We start from the raw sequence: 26399 nt of genomic DNA on the forward strand, positions 1-26399 counted from the left end.
TAGACTAGAATTCTGAATCGCCTTCAAACATTTATACAGCATATTTTATTGCCAGATAGTGTCCTATACACAAGTGACTCAGTCAAATCCACTGGTAGGCAGTTCACATGTTAACTTTATTGCACTACTTCAATTTTCCCCCTAAATTTTTTAGCAAAGCAGCTGATTAAAAATTGAAACTGATCAGCTCACATTTCACCTTTCTCCTATTTGAGGAAAAGAGCTTATAAATCTATAACTGGCCAAAATACAGACAAGAAGAAGGAAACACCCATCTGAGTGGCAAAAAACCCATTCCTGAACAGTCAGCAAGTTGGACGCCACCAACCACACAAAGGGGTGATGCTACTGGCATAGACATAATGACCCCAGGCTGAATCTGTTCTCCTACTCAAATCTAATTCTCTCTCCCCTTACCTCTTCCTTTCCTACTCAGAGGGTTTATTCTATTAAGTTAGAAGAGAATTCACTTTATGATTCTTAGTTTGGTACAGGCATTTAAAACTACAGGTAGATGAGAAAAAAAGGTACAACTTAACTGCAACATAAAAGCTGGGAAGAAGAGGGAATTCAAAACCAACTATCTGAAAATACTATTGTCACTTTATTTCTCTGCTGTTCACAGCTTCCTCCTTTTTTATAACCTGGAAAGTTTTTGAGGCAATTATAAATTCACATAGTTATAAGAAATAATATAGCAAGATCTCCTATACAGATGGGCTCAATGGTAACATTTTTCAAAACTATATAGTTGAATATGCCACTCAGGAATTGACATTTGACATAGAATCCAATCTTATTCGGACTTCCCCTGTTTTATTTGTGCTCACTTGTGTGTATTATGAGTGTGTGTATAACTTTGTGTGTTCACCACCACAATCAAGACAGTGATCAATATGAGCACTGCAAGGCATATCCATCTCCCACCCTCCCCCATCCCGAACTCCTGAAAACCACAAGTCTATCCATCATTTATCATTTCAATTCTTATGCCCTAGCCTGGTAGCAAATAGCCTTCTATATAACCAGCTCTGCTCCATTTCCTGTTACTACTCTCCAGCTTCACACTGCTGTGCATCACTCCAGGGAGTCAATCTTAAACAGATGGTCATAGAAGTAATTAGTTTTTCACCTTACTGATAAAGAAGACTATTCAAAAACAAAAAGTTTGGTGTTCAGGCACATATGGCTTCAGTGTGCCTACCTACTAGTGTGTATATTCCTGGCTATAAAAGAAGGAAGAATGAACATATATTCTAGAAACATAATAAAGCTTTGTATAAACTTAAGTACCTATTCCTTTGAAATCAAAGAAAATACTTCTCTCAGCCTATCCAGTTTAGTGGGGCACAGTTAAGCATTTCATTCCCATAAAGTCTTTTACCCATTCCAACCAGAACTTAAGTCATTCTACATCAATATGTGGAAACACAAGGCTTCCACTTAAAGAAATATCACTTTTTCCTTGCAAACCATTAGATACTGTCCTTTACCTGGATTTAAAATCCAAACAATGAATGCTAGTTATTAAAATGCTATTTAAAAAGGAATATAAATGTCCATGCAACTTTCATAGCACTAAGTAGTATGCAGCTGAGATTCATACCTGCAGAGCTGAGAAGAACACTGAAATCTGTCCCCCTCTGTGATTCTCCACTTTCATTATCAACTTCTTTTTCAGTATCTTGATATCGATCCCAGTTAGAGACTATCTTCCTTTTAGAATAATTTCCCTGTTCTTCATTCTCTTCTCCATAGGTCTCTTCATCACTCTCATCTTCGATCTGCAATCATTAGAGACAAATTGATAAGCTGGCAGTAGAAATCTTGACCTTAGTCGCCTCAGCAATAAATATTTAAAAACATAGGTATCACGATAAAGAGTACATTATATAAGCCAAGCTCTCTAAAACATTAAATAGTATTTTAAGAGAACCCCATTATATCATACATTGTGCTTTCTGGGTAAACTTTTCATTTCGCTGTCAAAAGGAAACCTGATGAGCTCCTACCTAAAATTTGTGTCACTGAATCTCTAAAGTCTACCCAAATGTATCCTATTTCAAGAGTCATTTCTTCTCACTGAAATAATCAAGGCTGTAAGAGTCACAGGCAAAAGACTTAAAGGCAAAAATCACTTATTCCAATTTACAGATTTTACAAGCACACCCCATAAGTATAAGTTTTAAATGGGAGCCCTGCTCAGATGCATTTTAGACAACAGTTTCCAGTCTTGGGCATTAAAATGTCAAGAGAGCATGCAGAAAAATGCAGAATGTGAGAAATTACAAAAGATAAAGATGTAGTTTCTTCAATAAATAAATTACAAGGGGAAAAGGGGGGAAAAAACCTATAGATTAAAAGAGCTTAATGGACACATAACCACTGTAATGTGGGAACTTATTTGTACTCTGATCCAAATAATATAACAAGTGGGAATTTTCTGGCAGTCCAGTGGTTAAGAATTGATGCTTTTACTGCCATGGCCTGAGTTCAATATCTGGTCAGGGAACCAAGATTTCACAGGCTGAATGACATGACCATATATATATATATATATCAAACAATTTAACTAGAAAAAAATCATTTATAATATCATTGAAGAAATGTGAACAATAACAAGGTATTTTCTTATATTAAGGAAATACTTTATTTGCTTATTGTTTGGTACAATACAATTATTTGTTAAATATTTTTATCTTTTAGAAATAAATATTGAACTATTTATTGATGTAAAGATATGATGTAGGATTTGCTTCAGAATCATAGGTGGAGAGGACTGGTGGGTAGAGATGAAATAAACTGAGCATAATTGATAATTTCTGAAGCTGGATGATAAGTATATGGAAATTCATTATATAATTCTATCTACTTTAGTACATGTTTGAAATTTTCCATAATAGGAATTAAACTAAAAAAAGATGCATAGAGAATCTAAAGACAATTCAAACAAGTAGCCCAAATATTATAAAATCTTTATGAAATACTATAAAACTTGTAAAACACATTAAAATAATCCATTTGTACAAGATGAGTTAGACTTTACAGTTTTATTGACACGGAAACAGGACATGTATATTGCAGAAAATTAGGAGGGAGAGACAAGCCAAAAAATAAAAACCCCAGGTTCCCATCACCCGGGCACACCACTACTAACACTTTGCTGTACATTCTTTCAGCTCTTTTACAATGTTTATATTTATATATACTTTGGTAACCAGACTTTTTCATCAATATTCTCTACCTCTGCTCTTCAGTACATTTCATTTTCTGTAGCATCCAGACTATTTCCAAATTTCTCTAACTGATCCCCCAAATTTCCTTTAGAGTTGGTTTTTCCAAGACAGTATTCAAGACCGTGCATTGTATCTCACTGCTTGTCCATTAAGTCTCTTTGAACCTACCACAACGTCTATTTTTATGACATTTATTTGCTGAAGAAGGCAAAAGGACCCATGTTCTGTCTGGTTATTTCCTTGTGGCGTTAGTATATTAATTTATAGGAAAGAGTGGATAAAAAACATTTTTAATTATAATGCTCAACAGACTTGAGTTAAATATTTTTGGCTAAAATACATCACAGATGGTGAATAACATATGATAAATGGCTGAGCCAACATGAGTAAAGTGGGAAAGCAGAAAGTGTTAGTTGCTCAGTCATGTCCAACACTTTGTGACCCTATGGACTGTAGCCGCCAGACTTCCCTGTCCATGGAATTCTCCAAGAAAGAATACTGGAATGGGTAGCCATTTCCTTCCGCAGGGGATCTTCCTGACCCAGAGATAGAATCTGGGTCTGTATCACAGAAGCCCCAACATAGGTAAAGCTAAGATTAACCAGTGAGTTTGTATCATGAAGCCTGATCCACCCACCATAGTGAGGTTCTTCCCTGTTGCAGCAAGTACTATCTGTGTGGTGTTATTTCAGGTTGCCCATAAACCACTCACAAATCAAATTTAAAACTAGTCAATAATCCTTGCCTGAATCAAATTTCATAAGCTTTCATGAAGCAATGGAGTAAGCGACCATTCAAGATCACTTTCAGCCCTCATATGTCATCATAAACCTCCTGGATGGCACAAAAAGATGGCAATCCATGTTATAATCTAGAGATCTTGAAGGCTGCCTGAAACCTAACGTGAAACCTAACATGAAACCTGCCTGAAACATTCCCAGAACCAAAAGATGCTGGCAAATTAAAGATAAGTGACTGAATGAGATCTGCTATAGAAATAACAAATGCCAGGAACATTTCAAAGAAAATACCTTGCAACTGATGAGAATCTGGTAGGTAGACTACAGCTGAAAGTATCTGCAGGGTTTAATTTGGAAAATTCAATATTCTTTTGTTGACCCACTGGGTAAGGAGAGTTCAGAGAGGCTTCTCCAGTTAGTAGAAAACTTTGAACACAGATATAGCCCATGGCAAAAATGTAAACCTGAGCAAAATAATTAGCTCGATGTGAAAGGATTATGATCTGAAACACCCATGGAACTATTAACCAAAAATAAGCACTGAAATGGGAGGCTGGAGATCTAGACAGAATTAATGATCCTGCTATCACCATCATTTAATATTTACAAAGTGTTTATAATAGCTTGCACCTTGCTGCTGAATGACTCACTAATCCCCAACTCAGAAGAATCACTGAACAAGAAACTCATTATCTCCACCTAAATGTGGAGACAAGAGTCGTCATTAGCCTCCATCACAAGAGGGTAGTAAGAAGTATTAAAGTTTGGAATACATTTGATGTAACTTAGAGAAAGGTATATCTTAAAAACTCCTAGAGATTTCGTGTTTACTGTATTTTGCAAAAATCTGGGACAGGATAAAATTTGCAAAATCCCATGATGGGAGAAAGAGCAGAACAAACAAGAAAATACAGATGAAAGCAATGCGAAAACTAAATAAGAAGGAATCATTGTATAAACATTATTATGAAATGTCTAGTGTATACTGTGAACTATAAGACACTGATGAAAGAAATCGACAATACAAATGAATGGAAAACTAGTTCATGCTTATAGATCTGAAGAATAATTAAAATGTCCATACTATCCAAAGCAATCTAGAGCTTCAATGCAACTCCTATCAAAATTCCAATGGCATTTTTCACAGAAATAAAACAAACAATCCTAAAATTTGTGAGGAAACATAAAAGACCCCAAATAGCCAAAGCAAACTTGAAAAAAAAAGAGCAAAGAAGGAGGCATCACAATTCCTGGCTTTGAACTATATTACAAAGCTATACCAATCAAAACAGTATAGTATTGGCATAAAAACAGACATAGTTCAATGGAACAGAATGAAGAGCCCAGAAATAACCCCACGCACATATGGTCAATTAATCTATGGCAAAGAAGCTAAGAATATACAATGGAGGAAAAAAAACAGTCTCTTCTTTAAGTGGTGATGGGAACACTAACAAGCTACATTCAAAAGAATGAAACTGCGCCCTTATCTTACACCATATATAAAAATTAACTCAAAATGGATCAAAAACTTGAATGTAAGCTCTGAAACCATAAAACTCCTAGGAGAAAACATAGGTGGTAAATTGCTTGACATCAATCTTGTAAAGAAGTTTTTGGACTTCACAACAAAAACAAAAATAAACAGGTAGGATTACATCAAACTAAAAAGCTTCTGCACAGCAAGGGAAACCACCAACAAAGTGAAAGGTAACCTACAAAACGGGAGAAATATTTGCAAATCATATATCTAAATCAGCTTCTCCTTTAATAACCAATTTTAAAAGCAATTATAAAATAATAAGTGCATAATTATATTTCTGTATGTTATAAACCCAACAATAAGACTCTTGCAACAAAAGCTATAAATATATTCTTACTTCTCTTTCTTCTCTCATATTCTTTAAAAGATATAAAATTATATAAGGTAATAATTATAACAAAATATTATTAGCTTTGTGACATATGGATGTAATACATATAAAACAACAGAAGAACAAAAAGGGGAAAAGAGGAATAGAGCTGTATTAATGTCATTGGAGGGACTGATGCTAAGGCTGAAACTCCAATACTTTGGCCACCTCATGCGACGAGTTGACTCACTGGAAAAGACTCTGATGCTGGGAAGGGTTGGGGGCGGGAGGAGAAGGGGACGACAGAGAATGAGATGGCTGGATGGCATCACTGACTCTGTGGACATGAGTTTGAGTGTACTCCGGGAGTTGGTGATGGACAGGGAGGCCTGGCGTGCTGTGATTCATGGGGTCGTGGAGAGTCGGACACGACTGAGCGACTGAACTGAACTGAACTGAATGTCTCTGTATCTCACTGGAATTGACTTGGTTGAATAAAATTCTACGTTAAAATATATATGGTAAGCCCAAGAGCAACCACTAAGGAAACAACTTCTTTAAAAAGTGGGGAAAAAATTATAAGAATTAAACTGTTGCACTAAAAATATTCACTTGGTGCAAAATAAAGCAGTAGAAGTGGAATAAAGGAATGATATACATGAGACCTGTGGAAGAAAGAGAGTAAAATGGCAGATATAAACATCCAACTGCGTCAGTAATAATATTAAATGTAAACAGATTAAAGAATCAAAAAGGGAGAAACAGGCAGAATAGATTCTTTTAAAATCCAACCATATGCTGTCTACAGGAAATATGTTAGATTCAAAGATTAAAATATCATTAAGATGAAGTAAAAGAATGGAAAAAGATACTCTATGCAAATAGTATGCAAAAGAAAACTGGGGTGGCTATACAAATTTCAGACAAAATAAACTTCAAGGAAAAACTGTTATAAGAGACAAAAGAACACTGGTCAATGATAAAAGGGTTAATCCATCAGAAAGATAACATTTAAACATATGCTGTTAACAGGAGAACTTCACAACATAGGAAGCAAAAACTGACAGAATTATGGGGCAAAATATTAATAGTTCAACAATAATATCTGGAGATTTCAACACCCCATTTTTAGTTATGGCTCGAGCTAAACAAAAGGTACCAATATACACAGCAGAACCAATAAAAAGATTTACTCACTGAAGATGAGGTCCAATTTTTCTTATAACAACAATTTACATTAAGTTGCTGCTGCTGCTGCTTCTGCTAAGTCACTTCAGTCGTGTCCGACTCTGTGTGACCCCATAGACGGAAGCCCACCAGGCTCCTCTGTTCCTGGGATTCTCCAGGCAAGAACACTGGAGTGGGTTGCCATTTCCTTCTCCAATGTGTGAAAGTGCAAAGTGAAGTCGCTCAGTCATGTCCGACCCTTAGCAACTCCACGGACTGCAGCCTACCAGGCTCCTCCATCCATGGGATTTTCTAGGCAATAGTACTGGAGTGGCTTGCCATTGCCTTCTCCGTACGTTAAGTTACAACAGCTTAAATTTAATTGGCCAGCCTATGAACACTATGTTTGATCAACATTATTTTTAAAACATCCCCTTACTTTCTTTTTTCCAAAAAAGCAAGTCAATATTTAATGATCATCTTAATCATGAAGAGATTAGCCAGTATAATTTGGGATGCTACTAATACATATCTAGACAACATATCCTCTTTAAAGCCTTTTATACTCAGGAACCTAGTTTCTGAAGGTCCCTGTTCTAATTTCTTCTGGAGTAAATGAGTATAGAAAAGGCTTTCCTGCTTTGAACCTAATAAGGAAGTTGCAAATAGTCAATCACACATTTTTCAACAACCTTGTTTGTTCCTCACAAAATGTAATTATACCACAGAAGGGAATAAGTGAGATAAAATACATATATATAAAAGAAAGCATGTTTAAGGAAACTCCCCTACAGAAAGTCACTGAAAACTAATTTCAGTAATTAAGTTAAAAAGTCAAATACAGCCAACCAAAAATGCTACAGTGTAATTGGAAAATTAATTCATCCTGCTATAAAATTTTTAAATATTATAAAACTCTAAAGCATATCATTAGTTAATAGTCTAGCTGACAACTTTTATATCTGTAACTCTATTAAGGTCATTTTTATCTTACATAATCATTGGGTCATAAGCAGCAACTAATCATAGTTAAGAGTTCAAGAACAGTTTTTAGTATTAGAAAAGTTTGCTTCAAACTTAGAGAACAAACTTACTGCTACTACCCAAGGAGAAGAGTGATGGGAGGGATAGTTAAGGACTTTGGGATTGACATGTACACACTACCATATTTAAAATGGATAGCCAACAAGGTGAAGAAGGCAATGGCAACCCACTCCAGTACTCTTGCCTGGAAAATCCCATGGGCGGAGGAGCCTGGTAGGCTGAAGTCCATGGGGTCGCTAAGAGTCGGACATGACTGAGCGACTTCACTTTCACTTTTCACTTTCCTGCATTGGAGAAGGAAATGGTGACCCACTCCAGTGCTCTTGCCTGGAGAATCCCAGGGATGGGTGAGCCTGGTGGGCTGCTGACTATCGGGTCACACAGAGTCAGACACAACTGAAATGACTCAGCAACAGCAGTAGCAGCAGCCAACAGGGACCAAGTGTATAGCACAGGGAACTCTGATCAATATTAGATAACAACCTAAATGGAAAAAGAATTTGAAAAAGGATAATGCAGTACACCTGAACTAACACAACATTGTTAGTCAACTATACTCCAGTATAAAATAAAAAGTTAAAAAAGTGCTAGCAAAAATAATTTTTATATCATTTCAAGAAGCTAAATTTTAATAAATGCATAAAAAATATACTATGTACATAGTATACAGGTATACCAAGAAGGACATTTCCATTTGTCATTGTGTATTAAATAAAATACATATTGGAGCACGATCATATTTGAAAAAGTTAGTAAGTGTAATATATGGCTTATATACATAAATTATTTATTGAGTCCAGAACAATGTACATAGCATTAGAGCTCCAAATTACTTTGGCCATTAAGAACGGGAAAAAAAAGTGATCCAGACTGTACTGAAATTCGACGGTTTTTCCAGCACTAAAACTGTATACATCCTCTTGTCCCTCCTTGTGATCAGTGTATACAAAAGAAGAGGGAAGAGGCCTCTGAGAACAGAGAAAATGGTAACCCCACCTTCAAAGCAGCTGTTCAATGACATTTCTCCACAGGGCTCCTCTTTCACCCTGCTTGCTGCTGCTGTCGTGTCCAACTCTGTGCAACCCCATAGAAAGCAGCCCACCAGGCTCCCCTGTCCCTGGGATTCTCCAGGCAAGAACACTGGAGTGGGCTGCCATATCCTTCTCCGCCTCTTTGACCCTAGTCCTTATATTTTTCTCAAGTCCTTCTATCTGTCTCACCTGTGTAATTGTTTCCAAAATTGCCTAAAAATAGGAGGCAGAGAAAGCTAATTACCATTTGCTGGCAGCCCACCTAAGAGCTTGAGAGTTTATTGCTTTCATGACTTAAGGGCAGTCTGGGAAATTAGGCTGCAGTAAATTTCGCTGGGCCAACTGGTGATTTTAAACTATCTTATGTGTAAGTCATTTAATGGAAGTCCTTATGGAAAGGAGGACGAGGGTGGCAATAGAATGAATCAGTTTCATTTTATCTGCTTTACAACTTGAGCTCCATTTAAGAATTCAGGCTAAAAAAGGTTTAAAAGTTACCAAATTAATCCACTTTGTAAGTCCCAACTCTCAGGTAAAATTCCACAAATTCGATTAACATCAATGGTTTTTTCCCAGGAAAGGCCCTAAATGTAATTATAACCAAGACAATTTGCTTCTTGCTATGGTCATGATCTCAATCACACAATAACTAGAAATCCAACTAAAAGGCCTTCAAGTAAAAACTTTGCTTTATCAAAACATTTGACTAAAAGGTTTTCCATACACAAAAATAATCAGCCTTCATATGGAGATTGCATGTAGACTGAGCATTCCTGGGTAAGTTCAGTGAACAAAACACACTCTCCTCCACCGCAGCCACTGACAGGTTACTCTTCCTAAGAAAGCAAGCGGTACTTCAGCACATCAGCCTCTGTTCAGTCTTCCCAGGGATTACACTGCATGGGTTTAACACTGGAAACAGCCAGGTTTTCCTTTTTTTAATTAATCTGTCTTTACTCAAGTATAGTTGATGTACAATATTACAGAAGTTTAAAGTATACTACATAGTGATTCACCATTTTGAAAGGTTATATTTCATTTATGGGGCTTCCCTCGTAGTTCAGTTGATAAAGAATCTGTTTGCAACACAGGAGACCTCGGTTCATTTCCTGGGTCAGGAAGATCCCCTGGAGAAGGAACTGGCAACTCACTCCAGTATTCTTTCCTAGAGAATCCCCATGGACAGAGGAGCCTGGCAGGCTACAGTCCATGGGGTCGCAAGAGTTGGACAAGACTTAGCGACTAAAATCACCACCACCATTTCATTTATAGTTATTGTAAAATATTGACTATATTCCCTTTGCTGTGTAAGATATCCTTGTCCGTAGCTTATTTCATACCGTTTAAACCCCTACCCCTATCCTGCCCCTCCCTGCTTCCTCCCTCTACTAGTCACCTCTAGTTAGTTCTCTACAGGCCAGATTCTTTTTGACTCTGTCTCAGTTAAATTTTCACCTCACTTCTCCATCCACACAAGGTTGGTTTCCTTAGTGACTAAGGTCTTAAAGTCATCACCTTCCACTTTCCAGAAAAATCACAGGCCACTAAATAGCTGTTGTTTATCTGGCTAACTTTAAGACATTCCCCAAACTTTCAAATCACCAGAGAGAACTTAATTAGAAAGAATTACCAATCTAGAAAGAACCTGGGTAGTCCTGTCCCACCTTCTGCCCTCAAGCAAGATCATGTAGATATCACATTGGGCCTGACTACCCAGGTCTGTGTGTTCTCTTACCTAAATTAACCATATTTCTTCCTTCATAACAACAAAGTTCTAATTCCTTAATCATTATCATTGATTATTCTACATTTCTAAAATTCTCCATGACTGTACAGAAGAGATGTAGCCAGCCAGAAACTGATGATTCAAGAACCATCTGATGTATGAAACTACCTTTCCTACATCAATGACACCATCTTGTATCTATCAAAACTCATTCTCATTATCTTTAATTTCAAAGAAGCCCTGGAAGATAGAAAAGACCTTACTTACACATAATCAATTATATGCATACAGATGAAATACAGTTGAAACAGGTTATATCCACTCCCAAAACTTACCAACCACACAAAGAGCGCAAAAATGTATCCATGGTAACCTGTTCATGTTAATCACTGGAAATAGCAAGATTCACAGATGGGGAAATGACTTGATAGTAATAAGTCACTTATAGTTAAAAGCAATAAAAATGACCGAGACTAGGGGGAGAAGACACACATAATCAATGACATGAAGAAAAACCTGCAATTTAACAGGGACGTTGATTAACATTTGCAAAAATTGTTGAAACTGAAATAAATGATGTTGTCAATGGATGACAGACTGATAAAATGTGAAAAAAGCTATAAACAGGTGTGATTTAAATCTTATGCTGTCTATTCTTGTTAATTAAAGAATGAATGCCACCATCTGGTAGAATACACTTCTCACACTGCCTCACAACTCAAACAGACTACAATTTTCACTGCACTTTCCATAGTGACTTTCAAAGTTACAGCTGTGAGGCTAGAAATTTGTGTGCCCTTATACAAGTTCTATAATGTCACCTTATTCAGATCCCTTGACTGAATTACAATCTTACTCTCCTTGTGGCAAAAACCTATAAGCTTAACTAGGTCAAATTTCCAGAGATAAAAGAACACTTTTTAGCTGTTCTCTCTTTAAAGACAAGGGCTTAACTCAGGCCCTACTCAGGGAGAGCTGTTTAATTTGCCATTTCACATGAAAGAACAAATGGACCTAAGAGAATTCTCTTAAGTCCCCACCATATATAATGTGGGGCAGCCCATACACACTGACCAAATGAGGAAGAATCACCTGAAAGGTCTTCCCTGGTGCATATGTCCTATCTGACGCTTGGACGTGCCGATGTATGCTTCCATCTCTTGCTTCCTACCACCTGAAGCTCCTCTTTTGAATTTGTCCTCCTACTCAGTTCTTCCCTGATGAACAGAATCTGTACACAATGCATAAGATATCTCTTTTGTGAGCATGCTGATTTTTCTTTTAGCATTACAATCTTTTATCTTCAAGAGCACTTACACACGACAACATTAACCTGAAAAGGCCCTGTCAGTCGGCTCCCTGAGCGTCCACAGAATTCGGACGAAAACTTCTACATCATATTTAGAGATTTCAAAGGCAAATATTCTGTAGATGGCATTGAAGACAAGTGCCTGCGTTAACCATGAGGCCTGCATTCGCCACACAATGCATAACATCTGCAGGACGCTCAAGCTGCCATGCTCTTCTTTTCAGGCTGAACTGCCTTTTCTGTTCCTCGGCCATCAACATAATGACATCATGAGTACATATCAGTAAAAATCCTTTCCTTCCCACCCGCAGTGCTTTAACCAAAATTGAGAAATGAGACAAAGAAAATGCACTTTCTGGAGGCAGAGAAATTCGCTAGATGATTTCCCCCGTGAAAGGACAGCATGCTATAATCTGCATTTCTCTTCTGTTCTTTTCAAGTGTGACCTTTAGGAAGCTCTCCCAACATTAGGGAGGAAAAACTTTAATTAAAAGAAAGGGCAGCAAAGACATGTAAGGAAGGGAGAGAGCTTTATACCTGGCATTAGAGAAAGGTGGATTTTCTCAAAGCTCTCAATCCACAAGGACAAGACACAAACCCCAGGACCAGGATTATGGAGTGCACACCAGCCGAGGGCCTTGAAGCTAGGGCCTGAATAACCGTGTGTGGTAGAATTCTCTTGGAGTTAGCAGTACTGACAATTACTTGTGCTGCCTCTTTCCTGTGAGACTCTCTCCGCCTCATAGAAATGCAAAGCTACGCTGAATTCCACCTTGTCTTGATCCCCACCAGCAGTGTGGGTCTTCCTTTTATGGTGGAAGCACAAATTAAACTCACAGTATTGCGCTCCTCTAACAGGGCGACCTGTGAGTGGAAAATCTTCATCGAAATTCTCAAGAGGCATAAGCACGAAAAGCCTCTCAGAACATGAGCTCTAACCTTGGCAAAAGGAAAATGCTGTCTCTTCCCGTAATATGCTCGGCACAAAAAGGCGCTGCTGCTGCTGCTGCTAAGTCACTTCAGTCGTGTCCGACTCTGTGTGACCCCATAGACGGAAGTCCACCAGGCTCCCCTGTCCCTGGGATTCTCCAGGCGAGAACAATGGAGTGGGTTGCCATTTCCTTCTCCAATGTGTAAAAGTGGAAAGTGAAAAGTGAGTGAAGTCACTCAGTCGTGTCCAACCCTTAGCAACTCCACGGACTGCAGCCTACCAGGCTCCTCCATCCATGGGATTTTCTAGGCAAGAGTACTGGAGTGGCTTGCCATTGCCTTCTCCGACAAAAAGGCGCATGTGCCCCCAAAGAGTAGCCCCACTGGTATGTCCAAAGAGGCAACACGCTGACGACAGCAACTTGAAATTCAAAGCCCTCCCCTGAGAGTAACACACTGTCGTTATCACAGTTTTGACAAGAGGAGAAGAGAATGTCGGGAGCATGATGTATCATTAAGACAGTTCTGAATGGGCACTCAGGGAAAGCCCTAGAGAACAGAAGGGACAGGAAGAAGGCCTTGGGTCTGTCCCAAAGAAGATGTCAGTTACCAACAAGATAAAGCTGGCTTCTTTCTGCACACAATCCTCAAGACCAGCCTTCAGGCATTGATCACAGCGATTCAGTGCACTAAAGGTTAAAAAAGGAAAAGGGAAATGCCTCTTATTATTTCTAATGGTCCTGAAATCACTCAAAAAGCAGTAAGATCCAGAGTGGTAGATTTTGTTAGCTGAGGCACACAATTCACTTGGAAAGACATCACAGGGTTACCGGTGTGCTGAAGAGACAAGCTCTTCTCTCACCTCTGAAGAGAGCTGACGACCTCCTCAACGCTGAAGTATGTCATGCGAAAAATAATAACCCTCCTGGTCTGGAATACTTATCTTTTTAGGATCTGATAAAAACTCTAATTAGATGGTCTCCAATAATTAATTCCTTTTATCAATTTCCATATAGTAAAATACAAAGTTTAGATAAATGGAGTCAAGATAACTACCACGATACAGGACAGTCCCACTGCCCCAAAGCTTTCCATCACACCACCCTCCAAGCTTCTCCCTCTCAGCCTAGTACGTTCGCAGTGGGTTCATCCATGCTTTTCTGAGTAAAAGTGGTTCATCACTTTTCACCACTAACTTCTAGTCCATTGTATAGTCTGTGTATTCATTCACCAGTTAAAGAAATCTTTGGTTGTTTCTGGCTTTTGGCAATTACGACTAAACAACCGCCATACACATTCAAGCATATGAGTTTCCATTTCTTTGGGGTAAATACATACCTAAGAATGGGGTTGCTAGGCCATATGAAAAGTTTAACCTGATAAGAAACTGCTGGGATTTGGTATTGTCAGGTTTTCTGAAGCCATTCTGACAGACATAGGGTTTCCCTGCCAATGCAGGACATGCAGTTTCAATCCCCAGGTCAGGAAGATGCCCTGGAGGAAAAAATGGCAACCTACTCTGATATTCTTATCTGGGAAATCCCGTGTACAGAGAAGCCTAGAGGGCTACAGTCCATGGGGTCACAAAAGACTTAGACACCACTCAGTTACTAAACAACAGATATAAAGTGGTTTCTCTTTGTGGATTTTGGATTTCCCTAATAACAAATGCCATTGACCATCTTGTGCTATCTGCCATCAATCTATTTTCCTGGGTATACCATCTATTAAGTCTTTTCCCCATTTTTAATGAATTATTTACTTTTGCATTGAGTGTTGAGAGCTCTATATATTTTCTGGATACAATCCCTTGGTTGGATATATGATTTGAAAATATTTTCTACCAAATCTGTGGCTTGATTTTTTAATAACAGAATTTATTCTTTATTAATAGCAATTTTAGGGTCACAGCAAAACTGCATGAAAGGGAACAGCAATTTTCCATATAGCCCTGTGTAACTTATCTATTTTCTCAACAGCCTCCTTCCCAAAGCAGAGGTATTTAATTTTCGGGAAGTTCAACTTAGCTATCTTTTTTCTTTTGCATGTCATCCTTTTGGTGCTATATCTAAGAAATGTTTGCCTAACCCAAGGCCACAAACATTTCCTCCTATGGTTTCTTCTGAAAGAAGAATGGCTATCTTTCCATTCATGTCAAGATACTTTAATTCATGGAGGGCGCAGGGTTATAATAATTGCTTTATAGTCTGGCTCAGAATGCCATGATCTGAGTCATCTATGGGGTTGGCATTTGTGAACTGTCTTTTGTCTCAAGAATTAGTCATGTTTTCCTGGTATATTGTAAAACTTTGGATGTAGAATAACACTCTGAATATGAAGCTATTTAGACTCCGGGTCCTGTTAAAAATCCTCTGGAGAACGTTATGGTTTTGTTTGTTCCATTTTATTAGGCAACCAATCTGGTAGCTTCAGACAGTAAGTTCTGTCTCATCCTCTGTGGGCGATTGTTCCAGTGTCATCTCAGTTCTCAAGGTTTTTGCTTCACTGCTGCTTCCCGTCTGTCTGCCCCACGTGCAGTTCTGAGTGAGCCTGTCTTTGCCTGTTTCATGCTCAGAGAGGATCCCCTTCCAGCTCCCTCCTCTCTAGGACTCTCCCAACCCTCTGGCCCAAAGGTGGGGTTTCTCTTAAGAGTTCTAGCTGCCCACACTGCCCTGCCGAGAGCAAAACAAAGAGAAGGAAAAAAAGAAAACGGACATTTTCTCATGCTCTTCGGACTGCAGGAACCCAGTTTCCTGGTTCCTCTGGCCAGAAAGACAGACTTCTATCTCAGCTGCCAGCATCACCAGCCAGCCTGGCTCTCCAAAGGGTCTGCTGCCCTGTCCCATTCACCCATGATTCAAAAGAAAGAGGGGACCTCCCCCCATACGCTCCAGCTTGCATTTTCCTAGTCTTCTGGTTAAAAAGATGGAACTCCCCTTGGTTTTTAGCTACCATGGACACAGCTCTCCTGAGAGCCTGCCTTAGGTTCAAGACTGGAGAGAACAAGAAAACACTGAGAAACCCTCACCCCTGGTCCCGTATACAGGTTGCTTATGCGGGTTTTCACCCCCCAGTGCCACCTGCCAGCTCTTCTTTGCTTCTCCAAGGCTCCAAGTAACCTGTCCACAGTGTTGAACTGCACACATCATCACTGGCTCTACCTTGGAGTGTCCTCCCGGCAGTTCTGCTGCTGCTTGTGGAGGCGGCAGCTCTCTCGACCTCTTCAACTATGAGACATTCCACACACCTGAGCTGAGGGCTGCCTGTTTCTCTCCTTCCACTTGACAGGATCACCAGGGGAGAGAGAGGCCCATCACTGAGTCTCATGAAACCATGACATTCGTGCACATTTCTCACTCTCCTCTTGGGTGTTACGATTTATCTTATACCCTCAAAAACTGGGAAGAAAACCAGAACTCGCTGACCTCTGGAACACGGTCCTATTCTACTTCTCACGCTAGGCCTCGGCTCTTACGCTCCCTGCCAATCACATGGGGTGACAGAGGCCGGTGGGTGGGGAACTGTTCATTGTAAACAGCTGCTCACCAAGTATGCCGCTGCTGCTAAGTCACTTCAGTCGTGTCCGACTCTGTGTGACCCCATAGACGGCAGCCCACCAGGCTCCCCCGTCCCTGGGATTCTCCAGGCAAGAGCACTGGAGTGGGTTGCCATTTCCTTCTCCAATGTGTGAAAGTGAAAAGGGAAAGTGAAGTCGCTCAGTCGTGTCCGACTCGTAGCGACCCCATGGACTGCAGCCTACCAGGCTCCTCCGTCCATGGGATTTTCTAGGCAAGAGTACTGGAGTGGCTTGCCATTGCCTTCTCCGAGTATGCTGCTAGAGACTAAGAAAGACTAATCCACACATGTTCAGGCTGTTAAGGGCCCCAAAAGAAAGAAAGCCAATGTTGGAAATTCTGATAGATGCTTCTTTCTTGGGCAGAGGCATTTAAACTCCTTCTGGCTCTTTTCACTGATGGGAAAATAGAGGACTGTATGCAGAGAGGAGCCCAGAGAGTGGATGTGGTTTCAGCTACACTCAGCCTCCCTTTAGTGCCTTTAGTTTTAGCAGGAAAACCAGAAAAATACTAATAGAAAATAAACGTGAGTGTTTCCAGAATATTCTAATGCCATGCTTAAATACAAACTCTATTATTCGGTCACATAAGAAGTATCCACTGAGAGTCTACACTATGCCAGGTACTGTTTGATGTGCATGAAACATTCCCTGCCCTCTTGAAGCTGACATTCTACGGTAGGAGTCAAACAACCAACACATAAACACATGTATAATGTTTGTATAACTACATGCATAAAACACAGTGCTTTCAGGTAGTGACAAATAAGACCCTACAAAGATAAAATAGGGTAATGGTTTAGAGAATAATGAAAGCACTATTTTATATAGAATCATCAGTGAACCATCTTCAGAGACATTTAAGCAGAGAACCAGATAAATGAGGGAGTAGGCCATGCAGGGACCTGGGGGTGAAGAGGCAGAACGGTCAGGCCCTCAGGAGAGAACAATCTTGCTATATTCGAAAACCAGAAGCGAAGCCAGTATCCTGGCTACAGAGTGAAGGAGCAAGCTCTGAGAGGTTCAAGGAGTCAGAGCACGAAGAGCCTTACAAAGCAGGGTAAGGAATCCAGATTTTATTCTAAATGTGATGGGAAGGGAGACCCAGAGACATGAAAAACGCAAGGTTTAATCTGATCATCTCTCATTCTCAGTCCTAACCAAAAATATTACTTTCAAACTCAGAGCGAAACCTAATATTCAAATCCACTTCACAGTCAGCCTTCACAGATTAAGAAGCCGATACGAAGTCAAATCACAGAGTTTAAGAAGAATAAAGCATAATTAATCAACCCCCCAAACACAAGTTATTGTTCATAAATAATGTTCTCAAATGCCAAATTATTCCTTTGCTACTAGAAAACAGAATTGACAGCATGATTTTTTGTTAATTATAATAAATCATATTGGTTCATTAATTGTAACACATGTTCCATACTAATGTGAAATGTTAATAATGGGAAAAAACAGCATGGGATATTTAGGGACTCTCTATACTATCTCTTAATTTCTCTAAATATAAAACTGTTCTAAAAAGTCTATAAAATCTATTTTAAGAAATATATTTATATAAAATCTCCCTGCAGGATACATGCTCTGAGACCACATACCAACAAAGCAATCACCCTATCCTACTGCTATGAGTTATTCAGTTGGTACAACAATGAGACTGAAAATCAGCCTCTAATCAACTAAGTAATTCAAATTGTAGATCTTCCACTTTTTCCTCAACAAGCACTATCCATACTCTACCTCCCTCTTAAGTATATGAACATGTTTAGAAAATGTTAGGCATGCTTACTTCTTTAAATAAGTTCACAACAGCAACAGCAAATAATTACTATTATGGAGAAATGGACCTGGTAATAAGAATAAAGCAAACACGAGACATTTTTAAGTCAAGCAAAAGTGAGAACATTACATCCCAGAGCCTAAAATACTCCAGAAGTCTGAAACAATGGCCCAGTTGTAGGCTAAGTACAGGTGTGACAAACCTTATTTAGCGCAAACACTTGGGTGGGGGAGGGTATGTGAATATTTTAGAGGGAAAAAAGCTAACATGTTTATTATTGACCACAGAACAGACAAGATTTTTTTCAAAAGAGGACACAGGTTTAGGCAACTGAGAAATACATACCACGATCCTTCCAAGAAAACATAGGCTGAAAGGTAAGAACTAACAATTTTCCAAGTAAAATTTTCTTATACTTTATTAAATATATCACTTTCTGCCTGTGATAGGCAGAATAATGGCTCCCCAAAGATGTCCATGTCCTAAGACCCTGAATCTAGGAATATGTTTGGGTACAACTGCAAAAGGGCCTTAGGATTGCAGATAGGAATTAAGGTTGCTAATTCCCGTCCCGTTCCCGTTCAGTCGCTCAGTCGTGTCCGACTCTTTGCGACCCCGTGGACTGTAGCCTACCAGGCTTCTCCGTCCATGGGATTCTCCAGGCAAGAATACTGGAGTGGGTTACCATTTCCTTCTCCAGGGGATCTTCCCGACCCAGGGATCGAACCCGGGTTTCCCGCACTGGAGGCAGACGCGTTAACCTCTGAGCCCTAATTAGCTGATCCTAAAATAGGGAGTTTGCTCTGGAACATACAGATGGGCCCAATGTAATCACAAGAATTCATTAAGAGTGAAAGAGGGAGGCAGAAAAAAGAGAACGGGAAAGAGATGTGACCACAGAAGTCAGAAAGATGCTATGTTGCTGACTTCGAAGACAGAGAAAGAAGCCAAGAGCCAAGGAACGTAAGCAGCCTCTAGAAGCAGGAAGCATTCTCCTTGGAGCCTCCAAAAAGGAACACAGCCCTGTGATTTTAGCTCAGTGAAACCCATAGTGGGACTCCAGAGCCATAAGATAGTCATCTATATTGTCTTAGACCACTAAGTTTTTGGTAATTTGTTACAGAAACAACTAAAAGGAATGTGCTGCCTCTAAAAAGAACTCTCCTGAATTAAACAGTAAAGACTTTTTTAACCCAGTATCAGATGGCATCTTTACCATAGGCCAGTTAAAGGGGAGAAAAGGTGTCATTTGCATATGAAGTGAAAGTGAAAGTCGCTCAGTCGTGTCCGACTCTTTGCGATTCATGTCCATGGAATTCTCCAGGCCAGAATACTGGAGTGGGTAGCCTTTCCCTTCTCGAGGGGATCTTCCCAACCCAGGGATCGAACCCAGGTCTCCCGCATTGCAGGCAGATTCTTTACCAGCTGAGCCACAAGGGAAGACCAAAGTAAACAATCGCAAATAAGAGAATCTAAAGATCAGTAACTAAAAGAACCGATGTAAGCTACAACAAAAAGCAGACTGCACTATTAATTTCAGAAACAGTCAAGTGGTCCTAGTTTGCATTAAAATTCCCATCAGTTTCTTAATCTATTTCATCTGAAGTCTTCACACTAACCAATATAAAACTATTTATGGTTAGAAAACCATCTGTATTAGTGATACAGATTGCCAAAACAAAATACCACAGACTGTGTGGCTTAAACAACAGAAAATTATCTCTCATGGTTCTGGAGGCTGGGAAGTGCAAGATCAAGGTGGCAGCAGACCGTGTGAGGTCCTCAAGTTGGTGAGGACCTATCTGGCTGGTTAGATGCCTGCCTTCTCCCTGTATCCTCACAAGTCAAGAAGAGAGGGCTCTGGTCTCTCTTCCTTTCCTGAGGAGCACCAGCTCGATCAGATTAGGGCCCGGCCCTTACGACTTATCACCTCCTCATGAGCCCTGTCTCCAAATGCCACCCCTTGAGGGTTAAGGCCTCAACATATCAGTTTTGGGGGAACAGCAACATTCAGTTCACAGCATCATCAGTAATCATTATTTAGGTCAAGAAGCAAAAAAGGAATATATTTTGCCCAGAAAATATTCATTAGGGAAAACACAAATTACATAAATTCACATAAGTCACATAAATTAAGAAACCAAAAACTGGGACTATAAAGAGCTTCCAAATAGTATATTAATAATCAACATATATTTATTAACATGCTAATATATGTGTAGATATACAGAGGGGCACAGGCCAACATATGTGTTTATACAACATATACAGTCAGTCCCTACACTAAAAAAAGAAAGATGCCTCTTTAATTTGTTCTTTTAAAATAAATCTGTTTTTAAGGATATACCAGCTTTGGAAGTGGGAAATACAGATGGCTAAGACACCAAAAGCCACTGTATACATAAACTGCAAATATAAACTCAATTTGTACAATCCAGAAAATGAAGGAAGTAGTGTAAACAAAAGTCCATGTATCAGAAGAGGCACGTAACTCAAAAGAAACGAACTCCCAGTTTGCTGTTTATTCTAAAAAATTTACTCTGTAAGCTCTACCTTGACTCTAAGCCACTAATGCCAACAATCAATGAAACTATACTGAAATTTCACAAATATGATAATACATACCAGATCTAGAGTTCATATTGCAAGTCAGTTTCAGTCAAATTTTTCATCTAGAAAACCTATGTTAAGGATAAATAAAGCACCATATTAAACTCACACATTTGCTCATCATCCTTGCCCGAATTACCCTTAGCCATGACATGCACCAGAGATCAGAGATAAAGCTCACACATAAAAGAGATCAGAAACTCCAACATCAAAAGAAGATTTTTCTCCTACATTTTGTTTCTCTGATTCCCACTCTTTTTTCCTCTATGTTTAAGACTGTACTAGTCTAACAAAACATGGGGAGGAGAAACACAAAATGATGAGTGTATATCATTTCTTAGATTCTCAATCTGGTTTGAAATAATATCAACAATCTAAGAAACAGTCAAAACTGAGGAGTGAAGAATTATAATCACAATCGAGATTTTGTTGCTGTTGTTCTGATTTACTCAGTTAAGGTTTGAATACACTCAGGTTTGCACGCATTCCAAGGTTATTCAATCCGTATGAAAATGAATGTTACTCCCATCTGGAAAAATGGTGGACTGCTTACCCCACCTGCTGTTCAAGGCTAAAATTGCTTTGGCTTCTGGTTTCATGTCAGCTCTGAGCAGACACACATTTGGTGCAGCAAATGATACCTGGTGTGGCCTGAAATTTTATTTTCACTGCTGTTTTGGAGCCAGACAAGGGCCTTGGAGTTCATACATCTAGTTCAACCTGCATTTGACAGATGGCCCAGCTGTTCTTTATTTGATTAGGCCAAAAAGCACTTACACATTCACTTTTATCTCTATTATTCACTTCTTATTTGAAAAAAAAATCCTTTAACTTTTGTAAAGAGAAATGAAGCATCACCGTTTCAGTCATTTTTAAGCAGTCTGCTCTTCCAGATTGGGGACTTACAGAGCACATCTCAATCTATCATGATTTTTAAGCTACAGGATGATTTCATTGATTATAAACTATACTGATGATATTCTAAAATTGAGTGGTCTCATATGATTTTCACACTTAAATGTTTTATAAGTGAGAGAGAATGAGAATAGATTAATATTTGTTTGCTGTAGACATCCCAGTTTTGGAAAGAAAAGAAACTGAGAAGGGAAGGGAAGCGGGATGCAAAAGTTTCCCAGTTTTTTCTTTCAATATCTTTTGATATCTTTTTAATATCACACAGCACAGGAGGTCACTTAGAATCCCTTATAAATAAGGAACTGGAATCTGGGGGATGGAAGCAAGGCTTTTTACAGCCTGGGAAGTACAGTGTGGTAAAGCCACACCCCTAGACCAAGGATACTGGGGCAGAAACCTCCATTTGTTTCATCTGGTGAAAATCTTAAATTCCCAACCTCACAGTTTACTACCCTCTCTTCTGCTATCTCTAAGAGCAATAAGATACATACAGAATAAACTACAAAAGCTAAAGTTAATAAAGCTCTAAAGGATAAACTAAAATTCAATGTAGCCTATTTGCTATAATATAAAAGAAAGATATATATGCTTGATAGGGAAGCATGAAAAATACATAACTCTTCTAAGAGGGAAAAAACAATTCACAATTCATTATTTTAACCATTCATAAGAAACAGCAAAAAAAAAAAAAAATTCTTATCCTAGACGTTACAAACCTCAAGTTCAATTATTCAACCCACCACAAACTACGTGGCTCTATTACTTAAACGGCCTAAAGTTCACCAAACTACTAATTCCTTCATCTATAAAATCGCATTTAATACTGCTTGCCTCCAAAATCCCATGGATGGAGGAGCCTGGTAGGCTGCAGTCCGTGGGGTCGCTAAGGGTCGACACGACTGAGAGACTTCACTTTCCCTTTTCACTTTCACACATTGGAGAAGGAAATGGCAACCCACTCCAGTGTTCTTGCCTGAAGAATCCCAGGGACAGGGAAGCCTGGTGGGCTTCCATCTGTGGGGTCACACAGAGTCGGACACGACTGAAGTGACTTAGCAGCAGCAGCAGCAGCCTCCAAAATAGGGAGGTTCTGATCATCATTTTAATGTAAGGATGACTTTGAAAACCTACTCTGAAAAAGTAATTCTAGTTAAATTGATGTTTCATTTGTTTATTTCCTCATATGAGTAATGCCTGTTCATGGCAACAAAATAAAAATTCAAATACTACCAAAAGATATGTCTCTTGAGAAACTGTATGCAGGTCAGGAAGCAACAGTTAGAACTGGACATGGAACAACAGACTGGTTCCAAATAGGAAAAGGAGTACATCAAGGCTGTATATTGTCACCCTTCTTATTTAACTTCTATGCAGAGTACATCATGAGAAACACTGGGCTGGAGGAAGCACAGGCTGGAATCAAGATTGCTGGGAGAAATATCAATAACCTCAGATATGCAGATGACACCACCCTTATGGCAGAAAGTGAAGAACTAAAGAGCCTCTTGATGAAAGTGAAAGAGGAGAGTGAAAAAGTTGGCTTAATGCTCAGCATTGAGAAAACTAAGATCATGGTATCTGGTTCCATCACTTCACAGCAAATAGATGGGGAAACAGTGTCAGACTTTATTTTTTGGGTTCCAAAATCACTGCAGATGCTGATTGCAGCCATGAAATTAAAAGACACTTACTCCTTGTAAGGAAAGTTATGACCAACATAGACAGCATATTAAAAAGCAGAGACATTACTTTGTCATCAAAGGTCTGTCTAGTCAAGGCTATGGTTTTTCCAATGGTCATGTATGGATGTGAGAGTTGGACTATAAAGAAAGCTGAGCGCTGAAAAATTGATGCTTTTGAACTGTGGTGTTGGAGAAGACTCGAGAGTCCCATGGACTACAAGGAGATACAACCGTCCATCCTAAAGGAGATCACTCCTGGGTGTTCACTGAAAGGACTAATATTGAAGCTGCAACTCCAATACTTTGGCCACCTGATGTGAAGAGCTGACTCATTTGAAAAGACCCTGATGCTGGGAAAGATTGAGGGCAGAAGGAGAAGGGGACGACAGAGGATGAAGTGGTTGGATGGCATCACCGACTCAACGGACATGGGTTTGGGTGGACTCCGGAAGTTGGTGATGGACAGGGAGGCCTGGCATGCTGCGGTTCATGGGGTCTCAAAGAGTCGGACATGACTGAGCCACTGAACTGAACAGCAAGATACAAAGGAAAATCCTCTTTTTCTACTAGTCTTATTCCCAAAAGATAACCACTACATGTTTCCTGTATAGCCTTCCATTCTATGCCTATGTATGAATATCCTCTTTTTACACAAATGTAGTAATACTATACTTACTTTTCTGAAGTAACCTTTTCCCTTAATATTAGACATTTATCCATCCTATTATTTAATAGCTGCTGGTAATCTCTGCATGGACATAACATAACCAGTCCTTCTTCACAGAGATTTAGGAACTTGTTTCTAGATTGTCCTTATTTTAAACAATGTTGCAAACAACAATCATCTATTTACATAAGCTAACTATTCAGACACATATGTAAGAGAAATTGCTAAATGTGGAATTGCTGGACCAAGGTTATATAATCAGATAGCTTTAAAAAATAACTTCTCTAATATTTAATAACTAACCAAAAAATGGCAAAGGTAAAAGTGGCAGGACTTCAAAGTGTAAACAAAATTAAGAATCAAGTTTGAATAATACATGCAACAAATGAGTTTAAAACATAAATAATTTTAAAAATAATTTTAACATAAATAGAGAACAAAATAGTAAAACCGGGTGCTATATAAGACTCCTGGATACTATAATTCCTGTTTTATTCTCATAGTTTAAAAACTCTGTTGTTTGCTCAAACTGGAAAGTTTAAATATTTAGAACAAGGAAAATATAAAATCCAATGCGATTTAAAGCTGTTGTATAGATCTGGCCCTTGGGAGAGCAGTAATTTTTTAGTTACTAAACTTTCAACCACCAAAAGAAGGATACTTCAAATAGCCTAACAAAGGCAAATGAAACATAAAGAATTCTCCTGACCTGAACTCCCCAAATGGCACCATCTAAAAACACACTACCTCTCTCAATTCAGTCGCTCAGTCGTGTCCAACTCTTTGCAACCCCATGAACAGAAGCACACCAGGCCTCCCTGTCCATCACCAACTCCTGGAGTTTACTGAAAGTCATGTCCATTGAATTGGTGATGCCATCCAACCATCTCATCCTCTGTCGTCTCCTTCTCCCGCCTTCAATCTTTCCCAGTATCAGGGACTTTTCCAATGAGTCAGTTCTTCGCATCAGGAGGACAAAGTATTGGAGTTTCGGCTTCAGCATCAGTCCTTCCAATGAATATTAGGACTGATCTCCTTTAGGATGGATTGGTTGGATCTCCTTACAGTCCAAGGGACTCTCAAGAGTCTTCTCCAACACCACATTTCAAAAGCATCAAAGCATCAATTCTTTGGTGCTCAATTTTCTTTATAGTCCAAGTCTCACATCAATACATAACTACTGGAAAAACCATAGCTTTGACTAGATGGACTTTTGTTGGCAAAGTAATGTCTTTGTTTTTTAATATGTTGTCTAGGTTGGTCATAACTTTCCTTCCGAGGAGCAAGTGTCTTTTAATTTCATGGCTGCAGTCACCATCTGCAGTGATTTTGGAGCCCCTCCCCCCCCAAAAAAATAAAGTCTGTCATTGTTTCCACTGTTTCCCCAGCTATTTGCCAGGAAGTGATGGGACTGGATACCATGATCTTAGTTTTCTGAATGTTGAGTTTTAAGCCAACTTTTCACTCTCCTCTTTCACTTTCATCAGGAGGCTCTTTAGTTCTTCACTTTCTGCCATAAGGGTGGTGTCATCTGCATATCTAAGGTTATTGATATTTCTCCTGCAATCTTGATTCCAGCTTGTGTTTTATCCAGTCCAGCGTTTCTCATGATGTACTCTGCATATAAGTTAAATAAGAAGGGTGACAATATACAGCCTTGATGTACTCCTTTCCCAATTTGGAACCAGTCTGTTGTTTCATGTCCAGTTCTAACTGTTGCTTCCTAACCCTGCATAGATTTCTCAGGAGGCAGGTCAGGTGGTCTGGTATTCCCATCTCTTTCAGAATTTTCCACAGTTTGTTGTGATCCACCCACACAGTCAAAGGCTTTGGTATAGTCAATAAAAGCAGAATTAGATGTTTTTATGGAACTCTCTTGCTTTTTCGATGATCTTTGGTTCCTCTGCCTTTTTTAAATCCAGCTTGAACATCTGAAAGTTCACAGTTCATGTACTGTTGAAGCCTGGATTGGAGAATTTTGAGCATTACTTTACTAGCATATGAGATGAGTGCAATTGTGTGGTAGTTTGAGCATTCTTTGGCATTGCCTTTCTTCGGGATTGGAATGAAAACTGACCTTTTCCAGTCCTGTGGCCATTGCTGAGTTTTCCAAATTTGCTGGC

The 26399-nt window shown here is 39.1% G+C and overlaps 1 protein-coding gene across 1 annotated transcript in view; it reads right to left on the reverse strand.

The window, feature by feature from the left end:
* Nucleotides 1–26399, reverse strand: part of AVEN (apoptosis and caspase activation inhibitor) — a 195029-nt gene that overhangs the window by 153732 nt on the left and 14898 nt on the right. The window contains exon 2 of the mRNA XM_055435556.2: nucleotides 1607–1784. Within this exon, the coding sequence (XP_055291531.2) occupies nucleotides 1607–1784 (178 nt within the window). The remainder of the gene's footprint in view (nucleotides 1–1606; nucleotides 1785–26399) is intronic.

This window comes from Moschus berezovskii, chromosome 9, assembly GCF_049115385.1.
Source record: "Moschus berezovskii isolate FMDL1 chromosome 9, NW_MosBer_1.0, whole genome shotgun sequence".
In the NCBI taxonomy this organism is placed as follows: Eukaryota; Metazoa; Chordata; class Mammalia; order Artiodactyla; family Moschidae; genus Moschus; species Moschus berezovskii.